The sequence below is a fragment of the Anolis carolinensis genome, chromosome 2, assembly GCF_035594765.1.
Source record: "Anolis carolinensis isolate JA03-04 chromosome 2, rAnoCar3.1.pri, whole genome shotgun sequence".
NCBI lineage: Eukaryota > Metazoa > Chordata > Lepidosauria > Squamata > Dactyloidae > Anolis > Anolis carolinensis.
The window spans coordinates 133,014,213-133,042,205 of NC_085842.1; the positions used below are offsets into that span (position 1 = coordinate 133,014,213).

A 27,993-nucleotide genomic window follows, 5' to 3' on the forward strand; every position below is an offset into this window, starting at 1 on the left:
ATTCTTTCCGGGACTTCCGGGAGGCGCGCTCGCTTTCCCTCTCTCTGGTTCCCCTCTGAGCGGAGGAAGGTGCGGAAGTGGCTGGCACTGGCCGCGGCGTGAGGGTGGTGAGTGAGCGCGAGAGGGCGGCGCGCGGGGGGCTTCTACGCCAGGCCTGGGCAAACCTGGACCCCCCCCCCCTCTCCAGGTGTCTTGGACTCCAACACTCACCATTCCTAACAGCCTCAGGCCCTTTCCTCCCCCCCCCCCCCCGTAAGCTTTAGCGGCTGAGGGGGAAAAGGAAGGGGCCTGGGGCTGTTAGGAATGGTGGGTGTTGGAGTCCAAAACACCTGGAGGGAGGAGGGCCCGACTTTGCCCAGGTCTGGTATAGACTCACCCTCGGGGCCAAGGTTCACTGACGTGGCGCTGCAGTGACAGCAAGAAATGTCCCTGCTAGCCTTTTGGGTGTCAGGCTCCTGCAAAGAGGCAGGAGTTGGGTTGGGGCACCTGCACCATCTGCTTAGAGACGAGTCTCCTAGTAGATTGTGGATGCATCCATTGACCAGCCCCCCGCCCCCCTCTGTGCCTGTCCAACTTCTCAGATGCCCAAGTTAGAGTGGCCGAGAATTTGAAAAGCCCAGGACAGGCCGATGGGGCTGCATCGGCTCCCAAGGGAAACGCTCCCATAGACCCCTTCCACACAGCCATATAACCCAGAATATCAAGGCAGAATAATCCACAATATCTGCTTTGAACTGGGTTATCTGATTCCACTTTATATCCCAGCTCAAAGCAGATAATGAGGGGTTTTATTCAGCTGTGTAGAGCACCTACCACTTCTCCCCATTGCTTGTCTCCCCTTCATGGTGGGAAAGAAAGCCTCTGAGCTTGAGGATGGTGGCCATGAGGGAGGAAGCCACTACTCATCTGGTCACCAAGGGCACTCCTACAGATCCGACAGCTAAGGATCTCATCACACTAGAGCCTTAGGCCTCACCTACAAACCCCAGAATTCTGCAGGAGGCAGAAACTGGATTTAAAGTAAATTCATGCTCTAGTGTGATGAGGCAGTAAATCAGAATTTCAGAGACAACTCAAGGCCCATCTCTTTTGGCAGGCCTACCCAGTCAATTTTAGCTTGTTAATTTTAACCTGCATTTAACTTGTATTTTAAGATAGTTTTATCTATTTGTCTTAATGATGTTGTACCCCACCTTGAGTCACAAGGAGGAGCGGATAATAAAAGCTGTTGTTGTTGTTGTTGTTGTTGTTGTTGTTGTTGTTACAGTATGATACAGTGGAGCCCCCGGTGGCACAGCGGATTAAACCACTGAGCTGCTGAACTTGCTGACCAAAAGGCTGGTGGTTCGAATCTGTAGAGCAGGGTGAGCTCCCACTGTTAACCTCAGCTTCTGCCAACCTAGCAGTTCGTAAACATGCAAATGTGAGCAAATCAATAGGTACCACTCTGGCAGGAAGGTAACAGCACTCTGTGCAGTCATGCTGGCCACATGGAGGCGTCTATGGACAACACCAACTCTTCGGCTTAGAAATAGAAATGAGCACCACCACCTAGAGTCGGACACAACTATACTTACTTTCAGAGAGAAACCTTTACCTTTACTTTACAGTGGCACATGGTACTCGAGTAAAAATAACATAATTTTGACCTATTTGTTCATTATGGAGAATAGGGGTATTGCTTGAAGCTGCTTCTTTAAAGTTTTTCTACAAGAGAGCCCTTTCTCTCCTAAAAATGTTTATGTTACACCAGGTATATAAGTATATAAAATGAAGCATTTACTAATAATAAATCATCATTTTAAGGCTTGTTAAACTGGCTGATTTTCCCTTTTTGTGGTGTACAGCTGGAGCATTTTCTGTAGACTTCACTACATGTTATTACACACAGATTTGTGTAAATGAGTGGTATTCAGAAACCTTTTACTGTTGCCATTTTTGGGGGACCCAATATTGAGCTAAAATGACTCTATTTGTGGTTGGTACCCACAGTTTAAGAAGCAGTGCTGGACACTATGGCTGGACACTATAGAAGTAAATCCTTCTATGTTTAGTGGTGCTTGCTTTTCTCATAAGTGTTCATCCATCATCTTTCTCCTTAGGAACTCAAGAATATTCATTCAACAAGTTAGTTGGAAGACTGGTTTTGGTTTATTAAAGACTATGTCCAGATCTGGAGGAAAAGGGGTGAACCTAAAGGATAAACTAGAGGGCAATGAGTTGGACCTCAGTTTGTGTGACCTGAATGAAGTGCCAGTTAAAGAGCTGGTTAGTATATGTTTTTGTTTTGGCTATAGAATACTAAAAACAGTGTAAAGGCTATATGATTGTATTTGCTTTTGAACTATTTATGATATGTAGCAGGAAGTCAGTTGGCTCTTTCCCTCATCAGAGTCTTAAACCAATTTTTGCAATATGCATTGATTTCATTCTGAAGGTATAATTTTAGCCAAAATACTAACCCCAGAAGTCTGGGTCAATTTAGACACAGGTCACTGTAAGTACTGTGCCTTAATGCTTATAAATAAAAACTGTCCACAGAGTGGCAGGAGGTAAGAACTTAGTCACTCCTTGGAGAACCCCTTCTGCTTTTTTCATCATGGCACCACTTTCCACCTTTTGAATCCTTGGGAGGGGAAATGGTGGCGGCAGTGGGCAGCGGCATCTGGCTCCCTGAGGTGGTGCTGTTGCTTTCTTCTCTCTGTGGAAATGGCTATCAACTTATTCTCAGGTCATACAAAAATCCATACTTTTTATCCTCATACTTGTGGTCAACATGAGGTCAACTTGTACACTGGAATGTATGGTAAATTGTCTCTGCTTTGAGGAAGGTACAATTCTGAAGAATACAGTAGGCCCTCCACTTTCACAGGCATGAGCAAACTTTGGCCTTCCAGGTGTTTTGGACTTTAACTTCCTCAATTCCTAACAGCTGGTAGGCTGTTAGGAATTGTGGGAGTTGAAGTCCAAAACACCTGGAAGGCCAAAGTTTGCCCATGCCTGGGTTAAGAATCCAGAATAGTGTGAAAGTGGGAAAATGGTTTTTTTTTTTTTACCTGAAATAATATCTCTCCAGAAATCTTGAGATTTTCCAAAATTACTTTGGTCAAATTCCAGCAGAAGTTGATATTATGCTCCTAGAAGTTCCTAGAGAGAACATATTAAATAAATCTGTGAACAGTCAGATCCACAACAGTTAAGCCTACAAATCTGGAAGGATGACTGTATTATCTAGATTTTAGAAAAACGAATAAGAAAACGAACTTAGCTTTTAGCCTTTTCCCTAAGATATTTAATGATAATTTGAAAATGTCCATGTCTGTGGAAAACTTAACCAATTTTGCAAACATAGAATTCTGAATATTCCATACATAGGACAAAGGTCATAGATATGTTACTATAGTCTAATTTCAAATTTTCACTGGAATGAACAATATACCATTGATATAACTGGTTTACAATCTGAATTACATGTAGTCAGGGATAAGCCCCAGAGGACAAAATGTAACTAATGTTTACAGATTGTACTGTTAATTTTGTTTGTTTCTTTGCAGGCAGGACTTCCAAAGGCAACTATTTTGGATTTGTCTTGTAACAATCTTACAGCATTACCTGTAAGTTGCAACATTTTTGCTTTGTAGAGATGACTCATATAGACGTGATCATAAGTACAGTAACTGTAATAATAACAGTGGTAGAGATCATTCTCTGGGCAGTGGCTGCTGGTGTTTACCATGTTAGCGGGATGGAGATTCCACTCCATGTTTTAGTCTGAACCTCCAAAGAGCTGTCAAAGATGTTGAGCCAGTTTTGGGAACAAGAATCAGCAGTACAGATTGCTAATGTAAAGTTCAGAATAAAACTTGGAGTAGATGTACTGCTTTATTCAAATGGCACAGTCCTTAAAAGTCCAGTATCAAATACTGGCTCATAATGAGAGACAGAAATGCAGCTGATATTTCAGAGAGGAAAGATATGCCATAATGGCAGATATTTTCAAACCGGATGAATAAATATATCAGTGAACTGTAGCTTTGGGTTTTAAGTCATCCACTATTGATATGTAAGGAAAAAATCATTTAGGGAACACAGATCCTCTCAAGGAGCCATAGGATTTATGTGATTATTAAGCTATGACTTTTCTCTTACTGGACTTTTGTAGATCTGTTTCTCTATTTACAGGTCTACTATGAGTGGGCATATGTTTTTAATTTCTCAAATTTCTTCAGAAAGGCTATGCACATCATCTTACTATCATCCTGTTAATGCTTAGTTCTTCAACAGTACCATGTTGTTTGCATTTATCTGAAAAGTTTCTCTTACTGGTTTTAGAGGGACTTGCTTTTAGGTAGGCATGAATAGAGTTGCAAGCTGCTTGCATCCATTTTTGTTAAGATAATGGGTTGGATTTTTTGTTTGGTTTGGTTTTTAGTCTGACTTCTGTAGTTTGACCCATCTCGTGAAACTGGACTTAAGTAAAAATCAGCTTCAGCAACTGCCTTCAGACTTTGGTCGCTTGGTCAACTTGCAACATCTGGATCTGCTGAACAATCGATTAGTAACTTTGCCAGTCAGTTTTGCCCAACTCAAGGTAATCCTTTCCATGTCTAATCCTTAAATGAAGTAAGACTATGGGATTGGAGCAGTATATACTTGAAATTTTAGTAAAAATTTATTTCTCAACTGCAGGTGTGCTAAAAATGCCTTCCTTCCACTAACAGGAAAGATACTGTGCAGAAAATTTATTCCTCAACCGTACCTATTTCCTCGCCTTTTTATGATGTCAGTATGATCCCCTCCCTCTTTGTATGTCACAAAAATATGGCCTGCAGGTCAAGAATTTTCCCACCTGTTTTAAAGGCTACTTCCTTCATAAAATCCTATTAGCTCCCAAAAGTACAGCTAACTTACCATTTTGCCCTTGTGTTGAAGTCTCCCAAATAGTAATATGGATGTTGACATTTTAAAAGTGTGTAGCTGAAAGAAGTAAATTACAAAAGCAGTAGTTTGTTATAAACCATAGGCATTGTTTAGAAAATATGAGTGCATCTGCACTGTATCTCTATGTAATGTTCATGTTTACTCAGGATCATGGGCCTTCTAGTAATTCTAATGTCAAGTCCAATGCTTCCAAGTAGGGAAACTGAAAATTCTTGCAACTGACTTGCGCTAATTTTGTCTATATTTTCCTCCTCCAGAATCTGAAGTGGCTGGATCTGAAAGACAACCCCTTAGATCCTATGCTAGCAAAGGTTGCTGGAGATTGCTTAGATGAAAAAGAGTGTAAGCAAGCTGCCATCAGAGTAAGGGATCTTTCTATTTGTCTTGTCTGGCTCCTTTTCCTTTTGTTGTTCTGATTAATTAGAAGCTGTTGATATTTCTTGTTCTGGATTTTTAGACCTGTCAAAGCTCAGTATAAATTGTAATCTTTCAAAACATGAACTGAATTCCATTTTACTATAAATACTATTTTTATATGGCTTAAATGTGATTTGCTCCAGCTCTAGGGATATTTGCTATTATGAACAAGCATCTTTATGAAGACTGTAGAGCTGTGGTTTTGTTTTAAGCTTGCTTTTCGGCCACATTAAAATGATTACAGTACATTACAGCAGTGGGCCCTGTACTCAATCAGTTGCTTTGGGCAGATTCACGTCAATACGCATTAGCAATTTAATCTATCTCTCTTAAAAAAGAAAAAGAATAAAAAGACAAAAACTAATGTCATTTAATTGATTTGAACCTCAAGGTACTGCAGCATATGAGGACCATTCAGTCTGAATTAGATCGTGAGAGGCAACGGAAGCTACAGGCAGAGCGAGGTAGGTTTAGTCATCCATCCCTTTCTGATGTATACGACTTCACTTGCTCTTTGTTTACAGAGTTTAAAAATTGATTGTTGCCTCTGATTGTTAATAAGTAAAAATGGATGAGAGATGCTACTGACTTTTTCCTTATCAGTCTGGGAAATGGGATCAAAATTCATGCTTTCTCACATGTCAGGCTTGTATAAAGTAGCAAAATTGCAACATCACTTATATTTTTAGTATAAAGAAGTGGTTCTCAAAATGTGTTCCAAGGGCTCCATGAAGCATACTGAAGGGCTCCACGATCCTCCCCTCCCCCTCAAGCTTTCCCTTCTCTTTCCCGCTCCTCCCCTCCCCCTGCCTGCCCCAAAAGCCATTTTTCCTCACTGCCCAGATTATTTCCCCCTTGTTATCCTTGCTTCCAAATCCCTATTCCTTTTCCACTGCTCAGGGGGTGCTTTGATTGTGCTTTTCCTGCATGACAGAAAGGGATTGGACTGGATGGCCCCTGGGGTCTTCCACTGAAATACAGTTAAGTTTATGTTGCTTAAAATTGTTCGTTATTTTAAATATTGTATTGTTCTTTCTTTCCTTTTTTGTACTACAAATGAGATATGTGCATAGGGATTTGCCCATTTGTTTTCAGTTAGTTCACACACACTCCATCTATCTGCCACTGGCTTGGCCCATCTGTCAATTTTTAAAACACAATGTGTTAAAAAGTTTTCTCATGCCATACACACACACAAACACACTATATATATCATATATTTTATTATTTCTTGGGACTCCACGAGAAACTTTTGCTTCAAAAAGGGCTTTGCAACTGAAGTTTGAGAACCCCTGGTATAAAAAGTTGGGTTGTTATTTTTGAGTGGTATCAATCGATAATAGGCTATGTGCCTGAAGTGGTATCATTAGGGCAGACTCGACACTTGAAAATGTTCTTCCCTCTGAAAAGAGATGGGATGGCGTCCCATCCCATTTCAGGCAGCCTGAATATTCAAATTAGTGAAAGCAATGGAGGGCAGTTTTCTCTTATTTTAAAACTTGTTACCAAAGATGTGCCCAATGTTAGTTGTTTTATGTGAGTTAAGCATTATTAAACCATCTTCAACATCCCAGAAGTGAAGGAGAATAATAATTAAAATCACTCACATTCTCTAAAATTAAAATCCTTCATAAATATCTACATTGACACCAGACATAGGTGATATATTTCTGTCCTTGAGGGCAATTCATGTGGTTTTCTCTAAGTGAGATCATAAGCCACAGTCTTTGCTATTTCATTCTCCATATCCTCTCACTGGATTTGTTGTGCTATGAAGCTGAATCATTTTATTTTTTAATTCTGTGACAGCTCTCAGCATTATTATCACATGAATCAGTACTTTGAAATTCAGTTGTGTTCCTACTCAGACTTGTATAAAGGGTGCAACTGAATTGGGACATTGTACAATATGTGATATCCCTGTCCTGGAAGCATCTCTTAGCATCATGATGAGGCAATGCCCTATCAGATTAAGGATGAGACCATGCAACATGGCCTCATTTCCACATTTTTTTCAAGTGAAAAACCACAACACATTCTTAACTCATCTGACACCTGCCAAGGCTTGAAAGTTGGTTTTCCTTGAAGTTGAGGCTGCCTGTCTTGTCATTCAGACACAAACTTCTGAAATTACTCATTAAAGAAGATGCTAGTTTATAATCCCATTCAGTTATGTGATTTTTTTTATAGTGTCAGGAGCGAATTGAGGCAAGTTGCTTCTGGTGTGAGAGAATCGGCCGTCTTCAAAGACGTTGCCCAGGGGATGCCCCAATGTGTTACCATCCTGCAGGGGGCTTCTTTCATGTCCCTGCATGGGAAGCTAGAGCTGACAGACAGGAGCTCACCCTGTCTCGTGGATTCGAACTGCCAACCTTCAGGTCAGTAATCCAGCCAGCACAAGAGTTTAACCCATTGTGCCACTGCAGCTCCTTAGTTATGTGATATGTAATATGTAAACAATTTGCAACTAATTTTATCATAGAATCTATATTTTTAAGTCAGTAAAATAAATCTGATTGCATACAAGGACAGTCCTAACAAAAGTAGAATTTGGAATGAATGCTTTAGTAATCAAATATGGAAAGAAACTATTGCCATAGCAGTGGTACACATTTATTCTTTCAGTTCAGCCGACAAACCAGTGTCACATCTTAATCTGACACATGTGAATGCTTTTTAAAGTGAATGGATGCTTTCTGTTTGTGCTGAAACTCAGAGCTGGAGAAGAAACGTGAAGCAGATCGGCAAGCAAGAGAAGCCCAAGAGAGGGAACTTCGTAAGCGGGAGAAAGCTGAAGAAAAAGAACGCCGAAGAAGGGAATATGATGCCCTGAGACTTGCAAAAGAGGAAATGACGAAACAACCAAAGAAAGAAACGGGTACGAGTTAAAACTGTCCAAGTGGCTGTGTGTGAGTGCATGCAAATATGTTTGTGAGCGAGAAAAGGACATAGGCAATGCAAACAATATTATTTAAAGTTTACCTTCCCTTATTGTGAGGGAGGAGGAGGTTATTACTAAAAGACTGCAGTAGTATAATCCCTTTTCTTAACATATATCACTAGCATAGAATTTTCTGGATGTTTAGTGAAATAAAATTTGATTTTTAAACAAGTATCAGAACAGAAGCAGTTAACACTTCATATTTGCGTCCAGATATTACACACACACACATTTCCTGGTAAATCATAAATGGGAATCTTTACCTCCTAGAACCTACAGCTTGTTCTGGGTCACAAAAGGTCCACCTATAACATTAAAAGTAGTGGCTTGTGGTATAATTCTCATTTATTTTTGTTCATACTTTGGAATAATTTCTGAAGCCATTAGACTCTGAAAAAGAAACACCAAAAAAAAACAACCTTCATTCTCCTCCCAAAATTTCCAGGACAGGAGACGTTGGTGTATACTAGTATTTTTATTTAAAAACATATAACAAAAATTCGTGTGGTTTTTGGGGGGCTGAAATGGATTAACAGTATTTCAATGGGAAAATTCACTTTGAGATAAGAGCATTTTGAGTTAAGGGCTTGGTTACAGAATGAATTAAACTCTTAAATCAAGGTATTACTGTACAGTGCCTCCACATCCTGGAAACTGAGAGTTAGAAAAATTTCCCATTAAATTAATGAAATCAATCAGGTTATCTAATAAGAACATCCCATCATTCTTAAGTAACTTTTGAAGATTTAGTTTGGAATAGCATCTTTCTGAGGAATTTTGTTACCTAAATTAATTCCATTTGTTTTTTACAAATTAAGCCTGTTCATCCTGTTTATATTTGGGAAGGGGAATCTGAATCATGTGAACACCATGTTCTACATGATTTTAATAGCTTTAACATTGGTTTTGTTTAAATGGAGGAGACTCCCTGCAGTTGACTTTTACAGAACTTTATGTGGGTAAAATTGGGCTGCTGAGTACCATATTATTAGAACAGTAATTCTAATCCTTTTAATCTCATTCTTGTCTGTTTTTAATTCTAATAGAGTCCTCAACTTCCCGTCCATCACATCCGCCCCAACACAAACGCTCTTGGTCCAGAGTCTTATTGAAGATACTGCTGCTCCTGCTCTTAGGTGCCTTGAGTACATTGGCTGTTTGCAGGGTTACAGAGCTGCGGCACCAACCTGTCTGTATTAGTGTCAATATGCTCTATGAAGATACACTGACCCTTTTACGAAGTCGTGAAATGCTTCAGAACGTCCTACAGCCAAACTCACAGCAATAACACTGCTTCAGCTTTGGAGGACTATTCCTTAGACAGTGTCTCCTGCTGATTTTACATCAGAACAGCTAGGATTCCTATGGAATTGAGCTCTGATGAAAATTGCTGACAGATCATTCAGCTTTGGTGGCCTACATAGAACTGAGCAGAATATCTGCTAGTATCTTTTCCTTCCCCACTTTCTATTCCCAAGGCAAACGTCTTAATTTTCCTTCCCCATAGCGGAGAGTCTGCAAAACGCAGGTTTTGGGTCTCTAGAGCAAGTCCCATATTCTTAACAGCTTGGCTCCATTTTGTCATCTTAAGAAGCCTTTATATTTAGTTTTTGAATGTTATTGCTACAGGAAATCCATATTGATTTGGGGAATTAATTCTATGCTAGGATGGCTAAATTACCCAGTGGAGAATGAAGCTAATAACATGCTGGCTAATATTTCATATTTAATGCTCATCAGCTTTATGTCTGATCTGTGGGTGGATGTCTTTTATATACTGTAGCTACTAACTAAACAACCCTATTGCGGAAGTGCACAACTCTGTATACATCCACATCTGTTAAAATGTGATCTTTCTGTACACTTGCCTCATTGTATCTTTGCTGTACTAACCAGGAAGTGTGCCGCCAAGGGCTTGTGAATTCTGCACCACAAAAATTAGGAATAAATGCATTGTTTTATTAATGTCATTTTAAAAAAGTAAAATATATTTTTACATTTTGTATGCTTACAATCTGGATACAGTTCTGTCCATGCGCCAAAGTGCTATTTCTTGATAATTGTCACATTAAAGAGAGTAAGTCATTACATATTTTAAAAAATTACTGGCTTTGGGTGTTTTTTCTGACTATATGAGATTAAGCAGGCAGTTTTGCTTTCCCCTAGTGACAAGACTCAACTGTGATGCCCGGTTTGTACCTGCTATTCTTGTTTTATTGACCACAAATGTATATACTGTATATTTTCTTCTAACAGAATACTGCAATGGCCTACCATTGAAGCCTTTGTTTACCATGCAAACTTAATCACGAAGTGTGTTTTATATAGTTACATTTACTCAGATTTAGGCACTATAAGGCATGACAAGGAGGGATTGTGCAAAAAATGTTCATTGGGAGAGATGTCTTAATTTCTAATCTCATTAAAATATAGTCTTGTCCCTTACCACAAATTTCTGGCACTATTTGATGGTGGGAAAGTTTTGTTATAAGCTGTAATTCTGAATAACTTTCCTTCAGTAAATAGTATTTATTAAATACTTGTGTCTTGAAGTATTTTCACACCTCTCAATTATATATAATTGTTGTGCTTTGAAGGTGGCTTCATATTCTTAAAGATTTATGAGCTTTGAGAGGAAAGAAGAATATTCTGCTTCCATGTTGGTGCATTCAATGAGATTTATGATGGTAATAAAAAAGAATTCTTCAGATATTTAAGCACATATGACTATAGTGAGCAGTGGTAGATAGATTGGTAATCAGTGTATTTGTGTTCAGAAACTGGAGATAATTTTAATTTTTAAAATGCTTTTAGAATGTGCAGAAAGGATGAATAGTTCTCCTTTGTAAGGCTCTAAGCCCTAATGCATTTTTCAGGAGCATTTCCCATAATTTATGTAGTCTCCAAATGAAAAAATAGCTTGATCAATTTCTACTTAAACCCAGAGTTTAAGATCATCCAGTAACATCCAGGGAAAGATCAGGATTATGGGAAGTCATCTGCAGGTAAATCCGTTTTGAGAGGTCTGGACCCACTCGCCTCGTAGTGGCCGTGACACCATCACCCCGGCGGACAGGTATGTCCCGCAGAAGGTTGTATCGCTCTTGTTCAGAAGAGCACTGCTGATAGGCCTGAATGCAACACAGACATAAGGTTTATATGCCAAAAAGAAGGTATGCACCATGTTCAACATGCACAATTACCCAATATACTTAACTACAGTCAAATAAATCCCATATAAATCCTCCCCTCAGCCCCTGGCTGTTTTGAATCACAATTCTTTTAAATGATCTTCAGCCTACTAATAGCCTACATAACATCTCACCATATCCATTTAGGTACAGAGTTTCTGTGTTCAAGTTGACAGACCAACCACAGATACATTCCTTAGCATTTTGCAATCTACACATTAAAGACTAGGCATAGATGGCAGAGAAAGAAATTAAAAAAGCCAATTTTAACTCCTAGCTGAGAAACAATGTTTTTTTCCCCAGCTCCGTTACACTTCCTTTGCAAGTTGCCAGGGAATTGACTAAAACTATGTATATACCATTGAAATATAAGTTAAATGGCACCAACAGATGAGGCTATTGTGTGCCTTCAAGTCATTTTGGACTTATGTGACCCTAACATTTATATTAAAAGACACAGGCCACAGTCCAGTGCATACTTTCCTGGGTGTAAGCTAACATTAAACATAATGGGACTGATTTCTAAGTAAATACAGATTGGACTAAAATGTCTATTGTACAAGCAACTTCCAACAGCACATGGAATTTATCCTTCCGGACAGCAGGAATTGTGGGTATTGAGTAAACACTGTATAATAATAAAACAACACAGATTTATGATCTTGAATTGATTCACTCTCCAGTATTTGGGGGGTTTTTTGTGTGTGTAAACTGAAATCTTTCCCCAAGAACCCAGTAATGTTGGGTTGCTGTCTGTCTCTAGACGGTTCTTAACCCAGAAAACAGCATAGGGAGACTATTTTACCTTCATCAGCAACATTGGAGAGGGGTACTGGGCCACAATAGCACTTGCCACTTCTAAACTGACCCGGCTGAACTGCTGGATCTGCTTCCTCCAAACTTGGAGCAGCCCTTTCCCAGAGCGGTCTACTTTGATACCTGAAATCCAATCCCCCTCAAGGCAAAAGGAGAAGCTGGTTTTGTCGCGTTCTCTTCTGCAAAAGATCCAAAGGAGAAACACAGCAGGATGAAGTGAGAAATGTACTACACTTAACTCTTCAGTGAGACTACAAATAGAAGAAAACAAAAAGGAGTTTTGCACAGGTTATGAATAAGGGCTAAGCAAATGCATTATTAATATAAGCTGACCATACTTCCAAAAAGCACGTTTTTCTTGAAGACAACATCATGAGTAGCCAAAGAAGTCAAGTCTTTTGAACTCTGAGTTCAAATATTTATGTTTCCATCCTTGGAATATGAGTGTTTTGCCAACATGGAGAGCACACAAGAACTGTTCACTTTGATCTTGAATTCTATGTCACAAGGGAGTTTAAACACAATAGAATAAAGAAAAATGTGTTTCTGGAAATGTCAAAAGATTTTTCCAGTAAGAAATAAATACACTAATACAGCCAACCAAAAATGTATATCCACGAACACACCCATATCATATGATACAGGAATGTGCTATCTGTATTATGTAGGCAACATTGAATTTGAGTAAACATTTCCTTGCTGAAGAACATAAGGTGAAGGTGACCATTACACCTTAAATATCAAGTTTTGCTGAACCATGTGCAAAATAATCTAACTCTGTTTTCTGCTTAATTCAAACTTCATGAACATCAAATTTACTACTTTCCAATGAACACTGGCAAATTGGTTGGTTTCTCTGAGAAGGTAATGCTTCCTGCACAAGAAGGGTGGATAAAATAGAGCTGAGGGTCATTGTAATTTTAAATGCTTTAGATAGTGTATCTCTAACTGATCATTAGCACAAATTGTTTACAAGGATTTATCATTCGATTCAATATAAATCCCAACTCACTGTCTTGCAACCCTCAATTTAGCATTCACCCATAAAGTTAATTTAGCATGACCATATAGATCGAATTGTCATCCGACAAGAAATTGATTGCCACCAAATTCTTCCCTAAAATATCTGAAGGGAATATCTGTGTCTTAAGTATGCAGAACAGATGTGATGAATAGAAGTTCCTGTGTGCACTTGTAGGGTTCTCCCCACAGGCAATCCTGCAGCCGCCACCCAATGTGGGGTTCTCCAACCCTTAGCTCAACAAATGTGAGAGTTTCTTCTCTAGAAATCCCTTCCTTGCCATTTGCTGTGGAGGTTCCTCTCAGGAAATCCTATCATTGTAAAACCCACCAAATGTGAAAACTCCTTTGGTCTCTCAGAAACTTCCCTACGAATAGTAATCAGGCCCAACTTCAAAGATTAGTATTTCTATTTCATTTGGAAATAATGACATTGGTTGGACTGGAAAGTTTCCTGGCTGTTGTGTGCCTTCAAGTAATTTCTGAAATAAAACAATTGTAAGATGATCCATCACAGAGTTCTTGGCAAGATTTGTTCAGGGGAGGTTTACCATTGCCTTGCTCTGAGGCTGAAAGATGCAATTTGTCCAAGATCTCCCAGTGGGTATCTATAAGTGTGGATTTTGACCCTGGCCTCCCAGAATCCTAGTCTAATAAGCAAGTCACTGTACTATGCTGACTCTCAGGATGATATCACCAGCAAAATGGCCAAAATTCAGCCCTTGAGGTGTTAATAATAATAATAACTTTATTTTTGTACCCCACCTCCATCTCCCTGAAGGGACTCGGGGTGGCTTACATGTGGCACAAAGTGCTGAAAACAACACATAAAATAAACACAGAGTACAATACAAAAAGTAAAACCAATAGCATATAAAACAACAGCATAAACTCAGAACAACACCCAACAACCTATGGTATCCATGAGAAGTGCTGCTAGAAGGCTACAGCCAATTTGCTCACTCACTTGAATGGTGCTTCAGCCACAGCCTTGGTAAACATACTGGCAAAATCAGCAAACTCCTTCCAGCTCTCTAGCATCTGGACTTGGACACCTGTGCGAAGTTGCAGATCCACCAAGGCCTGTAAAAGCAAAGACAGACAATGCGTGATGAAGTTCGCCTTTGAAGCAGGAGACACCACTACTACTCAAAGCACCACAGACCACTTTGGTGCAGTTGTACTGCTTTTGCTATGCCCCTTGTTTTAGACACAATATCAAAAGTGCAAGGGTGAGCAACCTAGCACTTGCACATTGAGTCTTAATCCATCATAGGTTTTTGTAGTGCTGAGGCTTCTTTTATACTCCTGCATACAAAATTTTAATCATTGCTGCAAGTAAATACAGTACCTGTAAATATCCTGTTAACCTGCAGTTCAACTGCAAATATACAGTACATATGTGTAAGCATTACAAGCTTCAACTGTTCAATTCGTAACTACAGTTAAGAAGCAAATGTACTGATATACAATAATTTTTTAACAGGCAAATTGGTCCCAGAGGCAGAAGTAATATAAAAAGCATATATAGAGATAGGTTACTACACTACAAAAAAGAAGAGCAGTTCAACATGTTTCAGGAAACATTTTATCAAAACAAACAATAAGCACAACCAGTTCAGATAACCTTACATAAGTTTTTAAAAAACCTGAAATTTCTAGAGATAACCTGAGGACTTCTTTCAAAAGCATGCAAGGATGATTTTTTTCCTTACCAATGTTTCCATCCTTATTGGTCAAATGTCTAAATTTATGCTTTTTAACTTGCTAGGTGGTAACTGGTGAGGCAGGATTATCTGCTCTTTTCTCTTTTGTGTTTATAATACATGTTAATGGAAGCAGCTTTTGTTTACTTTGCTTGTTTCGGGCAGACACGCATGGCTACAACAGGATCAGCTAGAGCAGTGGTTCTCACCTTTCCTAATGCTGCAACCCCTTAATACAGTTCCTCATGTTGTGGTGACCCCCAACCATAACATTATTTTCGTTGCTACTTCAGAACGGTAATTTTGCTACTGTTATGAATTGAGTCTCCGGTGGCTCAGTGTGTTAAAGCGCTGAGCTGCTGAACTTGCAGACCGAAAGGTCCCAGGTTCAAATCCAGGGAGAGCAGTGAGCGCCCGTTGTTAGCTCCAGCTTCTGCCAACCTAGCAGTTCGAAAACATGCAAATGTGAGTAGATCAATAGGTACCGCTCCAGCGGGAAGGTAACAGCGTTCCATGCAGTCATGCCAGCCAAATGACCTTGGAGGTGTCTATGGACAACGCCGGCTCTTTGGCTTAGAAATGGAGATGAGCACCAACCCCCAGAGTCAGACACGACTGGACTTAACGTCAGGGGAAACCTTTACCTTTACCTATGAATCGTAATGTAAATATCTGATATGCAGGATGTATTTTCATTCACCAAATTTGGCACAAATACCGGATACGCTCAACTGATCACTGGTGGAGTTTGGGGAAAATAGACCTTGACATTTGGGAGTTGAAGTTGCTGGGATTCATAGTTCACCTGCCATCAAATAGTATTGTGAACTCCGCCAACGATGGAATTGAACCAAACCTGGCACACAGAACTCCCATGATCAACAGAAAATATTGTTGGAAGGGTTTGGTGGGCATTGACCTTGAGTTTGGGAGTTGCAGTTCACCTACATCCAGAGAGCACTGTGGACTCCAAACAATGATGGATCTGGACCAAACTTGACACGAATACTCAATATGCCCAAATTTAAACACTGGTGGAGTTTGGGGAAAATACACCATGACATTTGGGAGTCTTGACCCCCAGGTTGAGAAATATTGAGCTAGAGTGAAATCTCTTCTTTCCCAACTCAAGCTGAATTCATTGCATTATTTCTGCAGACATGCTGCTGCAATCCAATATCAAAAGTCTGTATGTCTTCAACCCTCCTTTTCCATCCTCTCATTGTCAGTGTAATTAAAATCTTCCATCTGGATAGAATAGGGATTAAAGTCTGGGCTGGATGGGCATAAAGACTTTGCTAAAAGAAACGTCACTTTCTGCCCATCCTGGCTTCCACCTTTGCAGGAGTAGAAGCTACAGCAGTCCAATCATTCCTATTGGCCTCCTGTGAAGACTGAGGTCCAGCAGCTGGTGATATTTTCTCCAGAATGTGAACAATGCCTGAGACACTCATCAAACAGAGGCACCACCATGAGCACCCCAAACTACTTCCAAACTCACTTCTTCCACATCGACTCTAGATAACTCCAGAGCAGAGTTTGCTTTTCCTCTCCAGTTCCTTTGCTTGCCTAGCTCCTGTGTTTCACTGCCACTCTGCACTGCTTGCTTCACTTTCTTCAGGCCCTTGGGTTTGTGAGAACTGGGAAGACAAAGAATGGATTAATTCCTTTGTATGCCCAGCAGGTGGGCAACGGGACGTGTGGTTACAATGACTGAATATAAAGTTATCCACAGAATGCGGTCTACAACAGGCTCTCTGAACAGTATGCTCTCTGTATTCTTAGGTTCCGTATCCATGGATTCAACCATCCATAGCTTGAAAATATTGAAATAGTAGCCCTTTATTTTGTCATTTTATATAACGGACAGCATTTTGCTATACTAGTGTATATAATCTATAGATTTTGATATCCACAAGGGATCCTAGAATCAAACCCCAGCTCATACCAAAGGCCTAGTGCACTCTCCTCATCCCAGCTACCACACAGGTATCCGTGCTGTACAAAAAAAGCTAACCGATTTGAGTCTCTCCAAAGCTAGATTTGGCTTTTTTCACCTTTGTACAAGTAATCATTTATAAGGAAAACTGGAAGCAACCTCCTTAAGAGATCTCAGTGAAAACACTTCAGGACAATTTCAGTAGTAAAAATTAAAATTTCCAACCTGAAGTATTTTTCTAGTTCTACTACAGCCAATGCCAGAGTTTTCCCAGAGTTTTTCTGTAGGATATTAGCCACAAATGTCTGCAGAGTCTGAGTGGGTCTTTCCATGCTGACCTGGGGAAGGGAAAAAGTCAAACTGTAGAAAACGAACACTATGTACCAAGGCCAATACAAAACTCTATAGTCTGACTGATTGCATTAGAGCACCAATTTTTTAGCGATTATCTTTGAACCATGTGTTTTGGTATATGTATTTTGTAGGGATATGTTCTGGTACATGTATTTGTTGTATGTATTTTATATTGATGTGTTTTGACTGTGTTGTACCCTGCCTTGAGCCATAAGGAGAGGCAGGTAACAAATTATTATCATCATCATCATCATCATCTCACATGTAGGGCTGAAGTTTCAGGTTTATTTATACATCACCTTCTCAGAATTAAACAACACATTCACAATATGTCAATCTTTCCACTATAAACCAAGGTTAGGAGTCATGCTACTTTCCAGAAATTGTTGGCCTGCAACTCCCAGTAGCCCAGTCTGCATAGCCGGTGTTGAGGAATGCTGGGATATACAGTCCAAGATCTCTGGAGGATTGCACGATTTCCATTCTGCTATACACTCACAACAGAGTTTTATATAAACACACATATATAAACACATACAGAGAAAGAAGTGAGCATGTGGTTTTAAGCTATATACATAGCCCCCCTGCAAGTGCTAGATATCAGCATTTACAACATTACCTGCTTACAGTTTTGAATCATAGCGAGAAACTCTTCTAGTGGCACCAGAACTAGAAGGTTGGATTCTTCTGTCAGACTCTCTTCTTCAGCCTTCAGATACAGTAATGTGATTGCAAGACAGCAGGAAGAAAAAAATAAACTATGATTATGGACAAAAAGAAGAAACGAGGGATGTATCCACTGCTATGAGCTCCCAGGACATGCATAGGGAAAAGAACATTCTTCCAAGTTATCTATCTATCTATCTATCTATCTATCTATCTATCTATCTATCTATCTATCTATCTATCTATCTGGACAAGTCCACTTTTTGACACTAACTTACCCCTAACTACAGAGCTTGTCTGTTTCTCCAAGAGATTTTTTAAAATCATGACAGAAGTGTCTTGTGAACATACTGTCAAGTCACTTCTGATGTGAGAGAATTGGCTGTCTACAGAGATGTTGCTCAGGCAACACCCGGATGTGTTACGATCCTGCTGGGAGGTTTCTCTCATGTCTCCACAAACTAGAGCTTGCGGGAGCTCACCTCGTCTCACAGATTTGAACCGGCAACCTTTGGGTCAACAACCCAAGCTTCAGGTCAGCAGCCCAGCTGGCCCAAGAGCTTGCGGGAGCTCACCTCGTCTCACAGATTTGAACCGGCAACCTTTGGGTCAACAATCCAAGCTTCAGGTCAGCAGCCCAGCTGGCCCAATGGTTTAGCCCATTGCGCCACCAGAAGATGGAACACAGAAGTGTTTAAACCAGGGCATACAGGGTGTAAAAAATCTGTCTCCTATTGATGTGATATTTGCATTTGGGACACAAAATGGCAGTGCTGGGAACTATGCTAAGTGAGGTCTGTCGTTAGTTATCAACTAAGTAAGTTGTTGTGTAGCTAGTTCCTACAGATGGAATCCTTGCCACATCAGTGGGGAATGTGTGGGTCTCTGGAAGTTGATGGACTACAACTCCCATCAATCCTAGACAGCACAGTAATTTGTAAAAGATCATTAAAGCTGCAGTTTGGTAACATTTGGGATACCACATATTTCCTATTTTGATGGAAAATAGTATACGAATCTGATAAGAGATCTCAGTCCTCTTCTTTAAAGGCAAAACCTCATGAGATTCTAGTGAATGGGATTGTTTGTCCAAATGGACAGTTTTATGCATGCAATAAAGACCCAAAGAGAGAGGTGGGTGGGGGAGACAAATCTGCTACAGGGTAAGCGCATGCCACTCTACTATCAGTGCTGGAAACAGAGAGCAAGAAGAAAGTCTTCTAGGAAATGTGCTCCCATACCTGAGCCAGCCTGGTCTTTCTTCTCCAGGTGAGACTGCAGGGAACGCTTTGGCTCTCAATTACGCAGGTACACTCCATGGCCTGCAGTGTGGTCAGCACCTGCCCACCCCCTTCAACCTGCAACAGACCTAAGATGGGGAGAACGATCAGCAGGAATGGGAAGATGGCCTTTTAGTCCTAGCAAAGCCATGAGTGAAAGAGAGGACCATACCTGGATCTAAGACAACTTGAATGTGCTTCAGGCACTGTTCTGGTCTCTGGGCTTTCCAGAGGTCTGCTAAGGCCTTCTTCTTCTCCCGCTCTTGCTCCTTCAGCACCTTCTGAGCAGCTCGCTCCTTTCTCTTGTGCAAAGCAGCCTGGTGGGCTTGCTCAAGTGCCTCCTGGCTACAAATCGTATTGGCCTGATGGGAGTAGGGTTGCAGGCTTATTTCTGTCACCTGTTGGCTGACATTTTGCACTGACGAGCCAGAACTACAACCTGGAAGCTGGAACAAAGGCTGTTTCGTAGGTTCTCGTAAAGCTGGTTCTGGATCGCTGTCTGATACCTCCCAAGTACCAGCTGTAGTTCTCTTCTGGGTTTCTGGCCTTCTCGGACGTGGCTTCTCCTCTTCCTCATGGCTGGGACAGAGCCTGTTGCCGCCAGCCGGGTCTTCGGTGTTCCGTTCTAGGATCCTAGTAAATGAACTTCCTGCTGTAGATAGTTTGGTGGCCAAAAGCTTCCTCTTGAGCCTTTCAGCCAAGGGGATGATCTCCATCTCCTCTTCGCTCTCACTGCTGATCTCTGCCATCACGTCCTGGTGAGGGGCAGCCAAGGTGAGCGCTTGGGGACCACAGGGCTTTTTCCATGTGGGAGGAAGAGCAGGGGAAGCCTCAGAGTCTGAGCTGGAGAGTACAACCACCTCCTCATCTGCAGGAGGCTGGATGGCAGCTTTGATGGCAGACGGCTGCTGGCTTAGGAATGGGAAAGATGGCAGCTCTTCACTGTCACTCTCACTGTTGCCCAGCTCTGGGAACATTGTGCTCACCCCTGTTCATCACGGGAGGCTCCAGGAAATGGGGCACATCTAATGAAAGGAAGCACAATGGTGTAATTCAATAATGTGGAATCTTTTCCACTCTCATTCCTGTTGTGGGCTACTTTTCCTTTAGAGCAGTGGTTCTCAACCTGTGAGTCCCCAGATGTTTTGGCCTTCAACTCCCAGAAATCCTAACAGCGGGTAAACTGGCTGGGATTTCTGGAAGTTGCATGTAGGCCAAAACACCTGAGGACCCATAGGTTGAGAACCACTACTTTAGGGGCCAATTTTCTGGCCCTGGGACATTATAGGAACTGCATGAAAGTGAAGACAATAGTAGGTTGCTGTGAGTTTTTCAGGCTGTATGGCCATGTTCCAGAAGCATTCTCTCCTGTCGTTTCACACACATCTATAGCAGGCATCCTCAGCTACGATGGATGTGGGCAAAACATCAGGAGAGAATGCTTCTGGAACACGGCCATACAGCCCTGAAAACTCACAGCAATCCAGTGATTCTGGCCATGAAAGCCTTCGACATCTATATATCTGTTTGTATGTACGTATGTGTATGTATGTATGTGATTATATACATATGTACACACACAAGAACGAGCCCCGGTGGCACTGGCACAGTTTGTTGAAGCGCTGAGCTGCTGAACTTGCAGACCGAAAGGTTGCAGGTTCAAATCCTGGGAGCGGAGTGAGCACCCGCTGTTGCTCCAGCTTCTGCCAACCTAGCAGTTCGAAAACATGCCAATGTGAGTAGATCAATAGGTACCGCTCCGGCAGGAAGGTAACGGCGCTCTATGCAGTCATGCTGGCCACATGACCTTGGATGTGTCTACGGACAACGCCAGCTTTTCGGCTTAGAAATGGAGATGAGCACCAACCCCCAGAGTCAGACATGACTGGACTTAACATCAGGGGAAACCTTTACCTTTACCTACACACACAAGTTTGCATGTGTTTGGTTCTATGCATGCGAAAACACATACACACACAATAATTGGTGTATATGTGTGCACGAGTATACATATACAGTAGAGTCTCACTTATCCAACACTCGCTTATCCAACGTTCTGGATTATCCAACGCATTTTTGTAGTCAATGTTTTTAATACATTGTGATATTTTGGTGCTAAATTCGTAAATACAGTAATTACTACATAGCATTATTGTCTATTGAACTACTTTTTCTGTCAAATTTGTTGTATAACATGATGTTTTGGTGCTTAGTTTGTAAAATCATAACCTAATTTGATGTTTTATAGGCTTTTCCTTAATCTCTCCTTATTATCCAACATATTTGCTTATCCAACGTTCTGCTGGCCTGTTTACGTTGGATAAGTGAGACTCTACTGTATATTTGCGTGTGTATGCACACACACGCAAATATAGACATTCATACAAACACACACACAAAGGAAGAGAAGCCAAACTCACTCATGAGAAGCAGGCTCTTCTCTCCCTGGGTTTGGCGCTTGCAGCCGCAGAGCACGCCTCATGCCTCCCGCCCACCAGCAAGCATCACTTCCTTCCAACCCACCGGCCAGGAGCACACCCACAAACCCTGCGGATCCGGAAGCGCGTCAATTGCGAAACGGGCCGCCTTTCGGAGGAGGGGAAGGCGGGATGGCGCTGCAGCTGCTGGGGCGGTTGTCCTTCTTGCCCTCGAGCCCAGCCGCCGGCGGGCAGCGTGAGTCGGGCGGAGGGGAAGGAAGGAAGGGACTGCACTGCGCCGGAATGGGCTTGGCTCAAGGCTGTGGCATCACGGGGCTTGCCGTTCGTTCTACAAGGTCTTGAGTGCGGGGGCCTCCCAGGATCCCATCGCACCGAACCTCGGCAGTTCCCGCGGGGCCAGGCTGCCCCGTTCTCCAGCGGAGAGGCCCCTTGGGGCATTTCAGGCGTGGGCAATCTTCGGCCCTCCCTCCAGGTGTTTTGGACTTCAGCTCCCACAATTCCTAGCCTGTTAGGACTACTGGGAGCTGAAGTCCAAGACTCCTGGAGGGAGGGCCCAAGTTTGCCCAGGCCTGCCCCATCTTTTTATGATAGAACCAATTAGGAAATGATATTTATAACCCAGGAACAAAAATCGTGTTACATAGTGTGATATAAAGGCCAGTAGTTGTTTGTATGAGTATGGTTTGCTGTGAGTTTTCCGGGCTGAATGGCCAATATGTTCCAGAAGCATTCTCTCCTGACGTTTTGCCCGCATCTATGGCAGGCATCCTCAGAGGTTGTGAGGTGTGTTGGAAACTGGACAGGTGGGGTTTATATATCTGTGGAAGGTCCAGGGTGGGAGAAAGAACTCTTGTCAGAGGCAAGTATGAATATTGCGGCTGACCACCTTGATTAGCATTGAATAGCCTTGCAGCTTCAAAGTCTGGCTGCTTCCTGTCTGAGGGAATCCTTTGTTGGAAGGTGTTATCTGGTCCTGATTTTTTTTTCCTGTCTGGAATTCCTCTTTTCTGAGTGTTCTTCCTTATTTGCTGTCCTGATTTTAGAGTTTTTTAAATACTGGTAGCCAGATTTTGGCCTTTTCCATGGTTTCCTCCTTTCTGATGAAATTGTCTTCATGCTAGAAGCCATTGAAATCCGCAAGCATGTAGACAATTTCAACAGAAAGAAGGAAACCATGAAAACGAACAAAATCTGGCCACCAGTATTTAAAAACGTCAGGACAATAAATAACACCACTCAGAAAACAGAGGAATTCCAGACAGGAAACACTCAGGGCCAGCAAACACTTCCCAACAAAGAATTCCCCAGGCAGGAAGCAGCCAGGCTTTGAATTTGCAAGGCCATTAAATGCTAATCAAGGTGATCAATTGCACCATTCACACATGCCTCAAACAGACAAGAGCTTCTTCTCCCACACTGGAATTTCCACAGATATAAACCCCACTCGCCTAGTGGGCCCAGTGATTCCAGCCATGAAAGCCTTTGACAATACATTGTATGAATATGTTTATCACATATACTAGGCATGGGCAAACCGCGGCCCTCCAGGTGTTTTGGTCTCCAACTCCCACAATTTCTAACAGACGGAGGGCCAAAGTTTGCCCATGCCTAGCCTATACTCAAGCCATTAAATAGCCATTATCTAGATCAGTTGTCTTGCAGAGAGCTCATTATCTTGTTGACATTCGAACTAGGAACTGCTGGTTTGCACTCTTCACCATTTCATTGGCCATAGCTTTGTTCTCAACTTTCTGAGAATATTTTTATTTTTCAATGTTTGCTGTTAAGGAGATTATACATCATTATACATATTTGCCAGTTTGGGACAGTTTCATGACTCTCTGTATTTCTGACACAGTGTTGCCCGTTTCTCCACTGAATGCAGTGGCAGTGAGGTTTGCATCCAAAAAGACTGGAGGCAGCTCCAAAAATCTTGGTGGAAAAAGTCCTGGGAAACGCTATGGCTTCAAAAAAATGGATGGTAAGTCACTGGCTCCATTTTCAAGTGCTTCCCAGGAGGCGGAGAATCACATTAGCCCAATGCAGGATTCTGGCTACACTGCATAGTTCTGTTCATTACAGCCTGGGTCTGTATTAATCTTACTTCTCTTTGGGACATAATTCAGGATTTATAAACAAGAGAGAGCCTGGATCAACTAAGTTAGGCATGGGCAAACTTGGGCCTCCAGGTGTTTTGGACTTCAACTCCCACAATTCCTAACAGCCAGTGGGCTGTTAGGAATTGTGGGAGTTGAAGTCAAAAACACCTGGAGGCCCAAGTTTGCCCATGCCTGGCTGAACGATGTGAAATGACTGTACGATGTATTGCCTAGGACAGTGGTTCTCAACCTGGGGTCCCCACATGTTTTTGGCCTTCAACTCGCAGAAATCCTAACAGCTGGTAAACTGGCTGGGATTTCTGGGAGTTGTAGGGCAAAACACCTGGGGACCCACTGATCTTGTTAGAGATCCTGCACTGATTAGGGCAGTGGTTCTCAAACTGTGGGTCCCCAGGTGTTTTGGTCTACAACTCCCAGAAATCCCAGCCAGTTTACCAGCTTTTAGGATTTCTGGGAGTTGAAAGCCAAAACATCTGGTGACCCCAGGTGGAGAACCGCTGGATTAGGGGCTGCACTTAATGGCCCTTGCAACTCGATAATCTCTCTTGAAGGCTTTTAAACAGGCAGCAGAGTCATCCTGCCATGGTGACATTCAAGACGTCCTGTTTCAAAACCACCTGCTTGTGACCACCCTAGGTTTTTTTCAGCTGGAAAGTCCCAAAAGCAGAAAATTAATCCTGAGACCTATTATAATTGTCAACCTTGTTTTAGAATTATAAAATTAGAAGAGCCCACAAGGCCCATCCAGTCGAACCCCTTGTCATGCAGGAACAGCACAAAGCATATAATCAAAATAGTCCTTCCAGGGGCTATCCACTCGCCTGCCTCTGAGATGAGAGAAGCACACCTGCCTCTGGGAAAGACAGGCCTTGCTCATGTTTTGTAGTATTCCTCTACTACACTATGTAACAAAATTAGAAAAAAATATCTTCCTGGTTTGAAAGTGATTTCCTGTGTAATTGTGTGTTACTTACTTTGAAAGTAGTTATTATACTCCAGAAACTTTGTTTTTGTGGCTGCCACAAACTATGTTAAATTGGTTGAGACTCGCTGTGATATTCACTGAAATACTATAGCAAAATGTGCTGCAGGATGTCCCACAAAAGCAAAGTTTCTGCAGTTTAATAAACTTTTCGATGTTTTTATGATAATGGTAAACTTTATTTGTATCCTGTCCCCTCTCCACATAGGGGACTTGGAGCAGCTAACATAAAAGACACAAATACATACATACATAACTTAATAGAGCCAATTAAAATTACATTTAGACCCTAGGAACAAACATTGTGTTACATAGTGCTATCAGATCCAGCTGTTGAATGTAGGTAGCTTTGTGGCCAACATAGGGCCATTGAGAAGAGGGACGTTTTAGCATGCTCAGGGGAACCTTGAGATTTACAGAATGTCAAACAGTAGTGTGACTAAGGCTGCATCTACACTGTAGAATTAATACAGGTTGACGCTACTTTAACTGCCATGGCACAATGATATGGGATCATACAATTTGTAGTTCAGTGAGGCAACAGCACCAAGTGTCAGACCTGCAATAAATTATATATTTTTTGTATTTAATAACAGAAAATATGTTAGGCTGTGAGTTAGGGCTTAAGTCCAAGACACTGTGAAGAAGAGAATAATTCCGGCCATGCTTTTCCCACACTACTTGTCGTAATACTATCCAGCGAGGCCTGCAAATCTGAAGTTCAGAGAAGTAAATTTCTGACTTGATGTTTTAGAAAGGAGTAATGAATTTCCAAGTTGCTTGGTCTTAAGTCAGCTATAGTTGACTTTTCTTCATAAGGAAGGAGGCTGTGGGAGTTTTTCTTCTGGAGCCTTTCCTGTTTTGCTTGCATGTACGAGGGAATGTTGATTGGTTATGGGTGTTTATTCCTTTGTCCTCCTTGTTTGCAGGACAGTTTGTTCATGCAGGCAACATACTAGCAACACAGCGAGTGATTCGCTGGCACCCAGGGGCTCATGTAAGTTTTTTTTCCTCTCCACAATGAACATGTTTTCCAACAATCCACACTTAATCCTGTACTGTCTCTTTTATCAAAGCTTTTGTTGTCCTTCACTATCTAAAGGTTCTCTTAGGTGTGGAGTTTCAATTAACCCCCTTATTGTTTATTCTCTCATCTTTCAAGATCCTTTATCTTACCCCAGAGCAAGGGTAGCCTCCTATGCCTTGTCCTAAAGTTGGTTGAGAACTTGTTATATTAGCCAGAAAAGAATTGAAACCGGTTCCCTAGCAGCCTTTTGTTAGTGTGAAAAGGGTTGCACCACAGATTAAATGAAATCTGACTTTGAACACATCTATCTGAATTAGAGTGGGGAATAATGGAAACAGTATCTCAGATCTTGGCCTGGATAGGAACCTGGATAACAGTTGCATTTAAGCAGGTCAGCAAGAGAGTGATTGTATTTCACAGCATAAAGGACACATTCCTGTTGTGAGGTGATTTAGAGAGAAAGGGGTGTTCTGTTTGCTGTTGTTCCACAGCAACTTGCAAATATTTTTACAGTTAAAGAAAACGAAAGAAAACAAGTGTGCCCGTTCATATAGATCTATATTGGGCCTGATGTATCCAACCTTCTTGACTTCTCCCAAAATAAATGAGGTTCAAATTAATTCAGTTCACCAAAGATGTGATAAAAGCAGTTTTTTTCATGTCAGGAGAAATTGCGATTTGAGAAATTGCGAGTCATTTCTGATGTGAGAGAATTGGCCATCTGCAAGGACGTTACTCAGGAGATGCCTGGATGTTTTACCATCCTGTGGGAGGCTTCTCTCATGCCCCCGCATGGGGAGCTGGAGCTGAGAGACAGGAGCTCACCCCAATTCCCGGATTCGAACTGCTGACCTTTCAGTCAGTCCTGTCGGCACAAGGGTTTAACCCATTGTGCCACCAGGGGCTCCATAAAATTAGTTAATGTGTAGATTTTTTGGCCATCCACATACAATGTGCATTACAATAAGCATGTAGTGCTTGAATCTATCCTGTGAACCACACACACTTGGATGACCTAAATATGCAAGTACTGTACAATCAGATGAAAAATTATGAGTCCAGGATTCCAACAGCCTAGATTTGGAAGGGGAAGGGAGAAATGAGTTTGGTTTTTACTGCTGTCAAGACTGGAATCCAGAAAGCTTTGCTGCAGATCATGAGAGTGTTTTCTTCCTGCCCCTTAGCAGTGCAGTTGAAGGAGAGATGTCCGTTTTCAATGCTACACAAGTGCAGGAGAAGAGGAGATATTCCCTGACAAGAAAAGAGCAAGGGAGTGGGCAGGAAACACTAGTATTTAGTAACACTCATGGCACCATGGTCTTCTATGAGGATGAAGGGCTGTCAATGGGTACATTTAGTTCCAGGCACCTCAGGGATATGAAACCAGGTACATTCTAAGGCAGTGGCACACAACCTGTGAATCTCCAAATGTTTTGGACCAGCTCCCAGAATCCTTGACCATTTGGAAAGCTGGCTAGGGCTTCTGGGACTTGGAGGGCCATAGGATGTGCACCACTGGTCTAGGGTTTAGCTTCTATCTGTTAAAAAAAAAAAAAGGGGGGGGGGAGAGCCAAGGTGCTGATCTTAGGCATTTGGACATTATCCATATAAGCTGTTCTAGATGTTAAGTTTCCCCCTTTATAACAACTGCCCCCTTTCACCCTGTCAGGTGGGGATGGGCCGCAACAAGTGGCTGTATGCACTTGAAGATGGGATTGTGCGATACACCAAGGAAGTCTATGTGCCACATCCCCGTCGCCAGGAAAGCAAAGACATTATCGTCCAGTTACCTAGAGGAGCTGTACTGTATAAAACATTCATCAATGTAGTCCCCACAGTTGAGGTGGGGAGCTTTAAGTTGGTCAACATGCTGTAAGACTGTCCAGAAGATACCAGCCAAGAACTTGCTCAGAGGAATCTGACCCCCAGCACCCATCAGTTCTGTCCTTCTGAGTGACTTGGTTGTTACCTACTGTAACTTGAGCCATAGCTGAAGTAGTCTCGGCATCTTTACCAGACTGTCAAGAGAGATTTCTGCATTGTAAAGGATGTATATTTATATATCTGACAACCCCAATGAAATAAATGTTTTCTAAAATACAAGGGCAATGCTGCCATAGTTAATGGGCAGGATGTGGTTTGAAGCTTTCTCCAT

The 27,993-nt window shown here is 41.7% G+C and overlaps 3 protein-coding genes across 4 annotated transcripts; 2 read left to right on the forward strand and 1 right to left on the reverse strand.

Moving 5' to 3' along the window:
• lrrc59 (leucine rich repeat containing 59) lies at window positions 1-10,401 on the forward strand. 2 transcript variants are annotated; one of them, XM_008104504.2, is made up of 9 exons: window positions 30-107; window positions 1,268-1,364; window positions 2,103-2,268; window positions 3,555-3,614; window positions 4,433-4,591; window positions 5,199-5,303; window positions 5,750-5,822; window positions 8,075-8,236; window positions 9,346-10,401. In XM_008104504.2, exons 3-9 carry the CDS (start codon window positions 2,164-2,166, stop codon window positions 9,585-9,587), a joined length of 906 nt encoding a protein of 301 aa, XP_008102711.2. In that variant the 5' UTR covers window positions 30-107; window positions 1,268-1,364; window positions 2,103-2,163; the 3' UTR covers window positions 9,588-10,401. The 2 variants fall into 2 exon arrangements, with proteins under 2 accessions (XP_003217326.2, XP_008102711.2); XM_003217278.4 differs by lacking the exon at window positions 1,268-1,364 and having other exon boundaries at window positions 1-107.
• eme1 (essential meiotic structure-specific endonuclease 1) lies at window positions 10,238-21,817 on the reverse strand. The gene is made up of 9 exons (XM_008104506.3): window positions 21,692-21,817; window positions 19,444-20,296; window positions 19,233-19,360; window positions 17,945-18,034; window positions 17,197-17,309; window positions 16,534-16,672; window positions 14,294-14,409; window positions 12,296-12,485; window positions 10,238-11,430 (listed from the first exon to the last, which is right to left on the reverse strand). The coding sequence occupies exons 2-9, from the start codon at window positions 20,246-20,248 to the stop codon at window positions 11,254-11,256; spliced, it is 1,758 nt and encodes a 585-aa protein (XP_008102713.1). The 5' UTR covers window positions 20,249-20,296; window positions 21,692-21,817; the 3' UTR covers window positions 10,238-11,253.
• mrpl27 (mitochondrial ribosomal protein L27) lies at window positions 21,810-27,941 on the forward strand. The gene is made up of 4 exons (XM_003217276.4): window positions 21,810-21,944; window positions 23,568-23,690; window positions 25,741-25,808; window positions 27,508-27,941. Exons 1-4 carry the CDS (start codon window positions 21,881-21,883, stop codon window positions 27,712-27,714), a joined length of 462 nt encoding a protein of 153 aa, XP_003217324.3. The 5' UTR covers window positions 21,810-21,880; the 3' UTR covers window positions 27,715-27,941.
• The last annotated feature ends 52 nt before the right edge of the window (window positions 27,942-27,993 follow it).